This window comes from Girardinichthys multiradiatus, chromosome 14 (genome assembly GCF_021462225.1).
Source record: "Girardinichthys multiradiatus isolate DD_20200921_A chromosome 14, DD_fGirMul_XY1, whole genome shotgun sequence".
NCBI classification, from domain to species: Eukaryota; Metazoa; Chordata; class Actinopteri; order Cyprinodontiformes; family Goodeidae; genus Girardinichthys; species Girardinichthys multiradiatus.
In genome coordinates, this window is record NC_061807.1 from 12,448,555 (window position 1) to 12,457,473 (window position 8,919).

The window sequence follows — 8,919 nt, forward strand, 5'->3', positions numbered from 1 at the left end:
CAGATTGTATTGCATGCTGTCCAATCCAATTCAATTGTAGTAGAATACAGTGAGATTTAATTAATAAAAAGATGGCATTTAGTTAAAGGTTAATGAAGCCCAGTCGTTGCATCGAGGCGTTCGCAGCAATACCTCATCCTGACCAAGCATGCAGCAATAGTTAAGAGGAACCTGTCCTTTTAGATAGGAAGAACCCTCCAACAGAACCGGACACAGTGGACATCTGAAACAAGTAGTTGGAAGTTGAGAGGGCAGGAAGCAGGCACAGAAAAAAAACATAAATTCACTAAGCGAGGCGTACTTTCTATGGGAATTAAAAATACAGCACACAGAGTTAAAGGTAGCCGTACCTGTTAGTGGTTTTATCTAGGAGAGCAACACAGCTATATACTGATTCACCGAGCTAGGAGTACTTTCTATGGGAAAGAAAAACAAGATGTGATTAATTTGCCCTTTCTTGTATCCAGTTATTGTTTTCTACACCCCATGTTCTAAATATCTCAAACACTGCAAGAAAAGAGGTGAGAAAAAGACAGAGAAAACATTTTCACATTGAGCTCCTGGTACTGAAGGCTCACTTCACAACCGTAACAACAGGACTGGTGGAAGAAGGGCCCCTGCTGGCCCAGTGGGCCCCCACTGAGAACTTTAATTCACACAGGACAGGCTGACAAATGCACCAGCTTTACACTACATAAGAAAGACCCTCAAAGTTTAAAGGATATTTTGATAAAGTCATAGTTTGAAAATATTTCAGTAATTTCTGTAGCTTGTGTGTGCTGGCAAAACATTCTAAGGGTGTAAGGGGTGTCAAAAGATCAGCAAGGCAACGTTAAACTACCCTTCCTTCCTGAATCTAAAGCTGGTTACAGTCAGCTCTTTACAAATAAGTGACGAAGAGCAAAATGTAAGCATGAAAAAGCACTGTTGCCTTGCAGCAAGAAGGTTCTGGGTTTGACTCCAAGTAAACCACAAAACAAGGTATTTTGCATGCAAAATTCAAAGCTACTCAAGCATGGACACTATAAAAGGTAGTTCAGTGGCGCTATTTTGAGGTGGGCCCCCACTTGAAGTTCTTGGTCCAGCTCTGCTCTATGTAAAAACTGCAGAAAGGCCGGTTCCTTTTTACCTGCATCAAAATGACCGCATGTTTTCAGGAGACAGTCACAAACAACACTGGTCTTTGAGAATCTCACGATTTCCTCTGGCTTTATTTTGTACAGTTATGCATAAATATGAAAGGTATTCTCCTAAATATATGCAGAAGAATCCATTTTAATGCTGGACTGACCTGTAGTACAGTTTGAGGAACAAATAAACCTTATGGACGGTCCAACTCTGGCCATAATGAGTCTCAGACAGCTACAATCTGATGTTAAAACATCTTCTTAGTGTTTCATAGGTTTATTCAGAAATTCAGGTATTTTCTAAATCTATGAAGGTACCCATAAATAAAGACTAATTTAAACGTTAAACAGTTCAATCAGCAATTAAAATAAACCATACCCTGTTGAATTATGTAAACATCCTAAAGCACCATGTATTCATTTAATGAAAACGTCTTATTATGAAACATCTAAGATTTAAACAAGATTTTGAATGAAAAGTAGAAAAATATATTTTATTTATTTATTTACTTTCATCAGAATGAAGTCCAGCTCTCAGCCTCTGTCTTCCCACACATTTCCCTTTCTCAATCCCACAGCAGAGCTTTGTGTTTCAGTACGTGGGAGTTGGTGGGAGAGTGGAGTGCATAATGTTACGCAACAAGAACCGGTCTTGGCGTCCAGAACAAGAAGCAAACACGTAGGAGGTGTGTGCATCTTTCTCTGAGCTTCATTAATAAAACAAACTCCCAACATCCTGCTTCTCCTGCTTGTTAGTATTCAATGTGTGCGTTGTTTTCTTTTTGCTTTCTGCAAACACTCCGATGGCTTTTTGGGATTTATGAGCTGTGGCTCAGAAAATATACTAAATATGAGACATCACAAGAAAAAGGAAGAATGAAAAAGACTAGAAAAATAATGAAAGAAGGTAATGCTAATAACAGAGGTAGGGACAAGAAATGGAACGTAACAGATAAGGAAATGTATAAATGATAAAAGGACGAGAAGAATAAAAAGAAATACATTAAAAAGTCATTTTCATCTTCTATACTGCCTATCCCAGAGTGGGTTGTGGGGGGACTGGTGCCAGCAGTCCACGGGCAAGAGGCGGGGTACACCCTGGACAGGTCGCCAATCCATCGCAGGATAAATTACATTACATTACATTAAAATGACATTAAAAAGTAAAAAGTAAATTCAATTCAGTCACAAATTAAAAAAAAAAATTAAGGGAACAAAGAGATAAAGTAGTAAGATAGAAAATTAGGCTAAATATAATAAAAAATAAATATATGTACCAAGTTCATAATGGCTGTTTTCTTCTGCTGTTTTTGTTCATCGCCAAACACACACTTCTTTTCTCTGGAGTCTACTTGTTTCTATGTGAGTTATAGTCGCCACCTGAGGGGATTCTGCATTATGTTGTCGGAAAGATGCAGAACCTCCTGGGTCATGCATCAGAGATATTTTTCAGCTGCCTTCTGCAGGTTAGGACAACATGTTGACACACAAATACATGCATATACATGCCCGCATAAATGCATCTCTCCAGATTTATACTGAGAAACAAGAAGGTTTAAGCTTGAAATGGACAGACGCACATTTCTGAGGACAGCGAGGGACTGCATACATTAAGCATGTTTAATGAGGAAAAACATACAATAAATGTATAGATTTTCTTGTAAGATTTATTTTTAGCACAGTTGCTGTTATTGATACCCTTAATGCTAGCACAATGTAAATTGGATGACTAGCTACAGAACTACACAAAAATGCACTTTAGTGCTTTTATCCAAAGCGTTTTACATTACAGTCAGTCATCCACCCATTCAGCCACACATTCACACACTGACAGTGGTAGACTACATTGTAGCCACAGCTGCCCTGAGGCTGACTGACAGAAATGAGGCTGCCATTCAATCGCCGCCATTGAGCCCTCTGACCAGCATCAGCAAGCAAAGGTAGGTGAAGTGTCTTGCCCAAGAACAGAACAACTGAGACAGATGGAGCGGGGGTTTGAACCCGCAACCCACCTTTTACAGGACGGACCCCAACCACTTGAGCAAAAGTGAGACTTGACACTGTTTTCCCTTAAATGAAGAAGACAAAGGAACACAGCAGGGTCAGGGGGAAAGCTGTAGAGAAGTTTATAGCAGAGTTTTAACATCTCTCAGAGCTCCGTTCAATCGATCATCTGACAAGGGAAAGAGTACCGCACAGCTGCAAACCTACCGAGAGATGGTTACCATTGGTAACTCTTCCAGAGTTAACTCTAGAAGAGCTGTAGAGATCCACATCGCAGACAGGAGAACTATTGGGCTGATCCGGCACATTGATGAGTCTGCATTCAGACAGGAGGTGGATCGGCTGGTACGCTGATGTGGTCAGAACCACCTGGAACCCACTCAAAACTGTGTAGATAATGGTGGACTTTCGGAGAACACCATCCCCATCACCCTCAACAATACTGTGTCTGCTGTGGACAACTTCCGGTTCCTAGGAACCACGATTTCTCGAACCCTGAGATGGTCTTCACACATAGACAATGTTCAGAAGAAGGCCCAGCAGAGACTGTACTTCCTGAGGCAATTCAAGAAGTACAACCCATCCCAGGGGCGGCTGGTCATCTTTTACACTGTCATAATTCATTCTGTCCTGTCTTTGTCCATCTCAGTGTGGTTTGGTTCATCCACAAAACAGGACAGGTCCAAACATTTAGGATTATATGAGAAACACTATGGAAGGTAGAAAACTACCAATGCACCTCTTCTTTATGTCTTAGTTTTGCCACTAAAATAACATGTCTGATGTCACCCACAAATTTTCTATTGTATTTTTGTCCAGGGAATAAGCTGGCCACTTTGCACCAGCAATCTTCTTGGTCTTTCACATAAGACCAGTGGAGCTTTTTGATATGGGCCATATGGGCAGTTGCCAGGGCAGCCTTAGGGCGTACTTGCATTATATCCAAAACAGAACTTATTTTATGTGCCCTGAAGAAGTTTTCTATTGCATTTTTGTATGTGCAGTCAGTTGGCTTGCCCTCCATAGTACTTTGAAGGTGCTTCCTGGTTGCTGCAGAAAACAGGGAGATCAGGTTATGTTAGCTGCTAACCACATAATGCCAATGTAGGGTGAGGCACAAGTTATTCTGTGACATCTTCTTTTCCATTAGCTAGAGTGGCTAGGTGCTACCTTTAGCTATGTCCAACTAGGAAAATTAAAGAAACTATGTCTCCACATCCAGGGGCCATTTTTGTGGATGTTTGTATTACTGAACCAACCACGAAAGGGGAAAAATGGTGGATGGCTCAAGGAAGGGCTCACTCAGGGTCCAATTCAAGCAAGAACTACTACTGCATAGGACATATTCCAATAAAGATTTTAATTAAGAGCAGCGATTGTGGATCACTGCAAACAGGAAAACCACACTATGGATTGGGAGTGGACCAAGGTCATCCGCATGCAAAACAACAAATGCCAGCGCTGGATCATGGAGGCAGTGGAGATTAGAAAGTGAGCCCACACAGCTATGTACCGGGACGAGGGGACCTTTTAGCTTTCCTTCACCTGGAATGACATCCTCCAGCGATAAGCCAGCAGCAGGGGGGACGGTGTCTATTAATATAATGACAGCCTGATACCGCCTCAGGGAACAATAGCTGATTTTGACACGTCACGTACCATCTAGTGACAATCCAGGATAGTCTTTATTTTGATTTGATTATCCACCTCTGTCACCATTGTCAGAATGTCCAGTCCCTCCACCAATAACGTGGCTAGACCTCCTGATTATTCCAAGTCTGTTAGCAGACAACAGCACACATGACTGTGGTAGCCACTTTTGGGATTATGATTATTGATTAATTAATATTTATCAAGAATTATAATTAAAAATCATAATTTGAGAAAATTAATTTCTTAACCAAAAATCCTCATTTATGAATCGAAACCAGATATGTCCTCTGTTGTTGTAATTGTGGCTCAAAGCCCTTGATAATTACAATTACTAAATTCTCAGTAATAGTTGATAACTATTATTAGATGTCACTGTTCAATCAACCGTTTCTGCCGAAACTTGGGGAACTTTGACCTTATTTTGACTGACAAATCACTCTTGAAAAAAATAAACACAAACACCTTCGCTTTACCTACGTGAATATTTATCAAATCAACAGCCCTGATACAATTCGCTCTTCAGATTCAATAATCTTCACCTAATCAAACACTCAAAGTTCTACACAAAAAGGGTAAAATATCTAACTAAACAAAATAAAACAGCATTGAGTCTGTATGAGATCAAACCAGCAGTTATGGCAAAATTACAAGAGGAATATGGTGTTGAACGAAGCTTTGGGAGCACATTGCTGGACCACATCCACACTGACCCCACTCATATTAGAGGGGTTCACTTGAGCCTTAGTCCTTCTCAAGTTCATATTCATCATATTTAGCTGTAGGTGTGTCCTCTCACTCCATGTGGCGAAGTTGTACACCACCGTCCTATACTCACTCTCATCTCCTCCCATAATACACCCCACTACTGTAGAGTCATCAGATAATTTCTGAAGGTGGCAGGTTTCAGAGCAGTAATTAAAGTCTGTGGTGTACAGAGCGAAAGGAAGGTGGAGAGGACAGTTCTACTCTGTCTGACGTACAGTGATATAGCATACTGAGGTCTGCTGGACAGAATAGTCCACAATTCAAGATATTAGCGCAAAGTCCACCTTCATCCATGCCAGCTTCTCAGCCAGCAGTGCCAACCTGACAATGCCAAAAGCACCGGAGAAATCGGAAAACATGATTTTCGCAGTACTTGCTGCCAGTTTGTTTCTTTCATTCCTCATCACATCCTACCATTGCACTGCCTGTTATTCCCACCATTGTTCTATAGTTCCTATTGTGTCTCCACCTGTATTCAGTGACAGCATCATCAATAAGATTCTCCTGTATGTGTGGCTGAATCATTTCCATTTTGGCTATTTTTTATTGCATGGTAGTTTTCCATTTACTACCTCATCTTCCTGATTTTGGTTTCCATTTAAAAGCTTTTGAGATAATATTTGGTAGCTTGATCCTGAAATAAGGGCCACGTGTTTGACACATGTTTTCACACAACAACCATCCTGAATAAACTCAAAAGTGTTCTTATTTTCAACACGTCCTTTCAATTAATGATTTAAGTTACACAAAATCAGCATCATGTATTTCTTGTCTTGTTCATTTTCTGTTACTCTACAAAATCTGCTAGTACTATTTTGTGCTATGTAGAAATATAGTTTCTATCAAACACAGTGACTGATGTGGTTACTGATGTTGGACTGCTGTTGTTTTGAGCTGTATGTACTATTTTAAGCCATCTGAGAAAACTTCAATCATTTCCTTTTACAGTTATCAAGGCTCCATCTTCTTTTTATGAAACAGGGAAGGCTCCACCTCTCGATGGCATTGCTCCACCCTACCTGTCAGGTCTTGGAGATTTTAAGGTGTAGCCAACATGTACATTGCCCATTAGTTGATTATATGCAGGTATGAGGAAAAGAAACTCACACAGTCGTTGTTACTGAGAGCTGAAATAATGCAGAGAGGACTTCAAATGGATCGAAACAACTTATCTTGTTCCATCTGCTTAGATCTACTGAAGGATCCAGTGACTATTCCCTGTGGACACAGCTACTGTATGAACTGTATTAAAACCCACTGGGATGAAGAAGATCAGAGGAGAATCTACAGCTGCCCTCAGTGCAGGAAAAAGTTCAGACCGAGGCCTGTCCTGCAGAAGAACATCCTCTTAGCAGAGTTAGTGGAGGATCTAAAGAAGACTGGACTCCAAGCTGCTCCAGCTGATCACTGCTATGCTGGACCTGAAGATGTGGCCTGTGATGTCTGCACTGGAAGGGAGATGAAAGCTGCCAAGTCCTGTCTGGTCTGTTTGGTTTCCTACTGTGAGAATCACCTCCAACCTCACTATGATGCTGTACAGCTTAAGAAACACAAGCTGGTGGATCCCTCCAAGAAGCTCCAGGAAAACATCTGCTCTCGTCATGATGAGGTGATGAAGATCTTCTGTCGTACTGATCAGCAGTCTATCTGTTATCTCTGCTCTATGGATGAACATAAAGGTCATGAAACAGTCCCAGCTGCAGTAGAAAGGACTGAGAAGCAGAAGGAGCTCCAGGTGAGTCGACAACAAATCCAGGAGAGAATCCAGGACCAAGAGAAAGATCTGAAGCTGCTTCAACAGGAGGTGGAGGCCATCAATGTCTCTGCTGATAAAGCAGTGGAGTACAATGAGATGATCTTCACTAAGCTCATCCGTTTTATCCAGAAAAGAAGGTCTGATGTGAAGCAGCAGATCAGATCCCAGCAGGAAACTGAAGTGAGTCGAGTCAAAGATCTTCAGGAGAAGCTGGAGCAGGAGATCACTGAGCTGAAGAGGAAAGATGCTGAACTGGAGCAGCTCTCAAACACAGAGGATCACAACCAGTTTCTCCACAACTACCCCTCACTGTCAGCACTCAGTGAGTCTACACACTCATCCAGCATCAATATTCGTCCTCTGAGATACTTTGAGGATGTGACAGCAGCTGTGTCAGAGCTCAGAGATAAACTACAGGACATCCTGAGAGACACATGGACAAACATCTCACTGACAATCACTGAAGTTGATGTCTTGCTGTTAAGACCAAAACCAAAAACCAGAGCTGACTTCTTGAAATATTTTCAACACATCACTCTGAATCCACATACAGCAAATAAACATCTATTTCTGTCTGAGGAGAACAGAAGAGCTGCATTGATGAAACAACAACAGTCTTATCCTGATCACCCAGAAAGATTCATTGATTCTAAACAGGTTCTGAGTAGAGAGAGTCTGACTGGACGTTGTTACTGGGAAGTGGAGTGGAAAGGGGGAGGCGTCAAAGTGGCAGTTTCATATCACAATATCAGCAGAGCAGGTAACTCGTATGAATGTGCATTTGGATTCAATGACAAATCCTGGGCATTACATTGTGATAGCAACAGTTACACATTTTATCACAACAACATTAAAACCCCAGTATCAGGTCCAGTTTCCTCCAGAATAGGAGTGTATCTGGACCACAGAGCAGGTATTCTGTCTTTCTACAGCGTCTCTGAAACCATGACTCTCCTCCACAGAGTCCAGACCACATTCACTCAGCCTCTACATGCTGGGATTCAGTTCTTTTACTACTATTTTTACTATTCAGGAGGAGACACAGCTGAGTTCATCAAACTTTAATAGGACTAGTTGGTTTAATTGTGTAATTAGTTCCATATGTTTTGCTGTGAGATCATTGTTTTACTATGTCCTCATTACTGAAAGTTCAACTGTCAATCATTCTTCATGGGAGGTACTTTGAAATTTGATTTATCTTGTTTTTGTTTAGGTTTATTTATGGAACAGGATGCTAGGCTATAGATACTGTAAAATAACATATATCCACATGAACTAATTACTTTTGTAAATTTTACCAGACCAAATGCAATGTTTGATTTATTGATTCGTGTAACCTAAATTGATTTTATGTCATTTTACTTTGTACATAAGTTACATTAATAAAGCTGTTTTACCTTGGCCAAACCTCTGTATTATATAACATTATGCATCTATATCTCTGCAACACACTAAAATAGAAAAATTGCTACAACTGCCACGTAAAAATTAGCACATTTGTTGGAAAATAACTCAAAATAAAATGTAAAAAGCATTATTATTATTATTATTATTATTATTGAGCAAAAATGAAAAGAATTAAAATGGCTGGAGGAAAAAAATCAGTTGAATGTC

General features: G+C 40.5%; 1 protein-coding gene across 1 annotated transcript; it reads left to right on the forward strand.

Annotated features, from left to right (window-relative positions):
* The first annotated feature begins 6,687 nt into the window (after positions 1–6,687).
* On the forward strand, positions 6,688–8,706 carry LOC124880080 (tripartite motif-containing protein 16-like). The gene has a single exon (XM_047384976.1). The coding sequence runs from the start codon at positions 6,703–6,705 to the stop codon at positions 8,368–8,370; it is 1,668 nt and encodes a 555-aa protein (XP_047240932.1). The 5' UTR covers positions 6,688–6,702; the 3' UTR covers positions 8,371–8,706.
* The last annotated feature ends 213 nt before the right edge of the window (positions 8,707–8,919 follow it).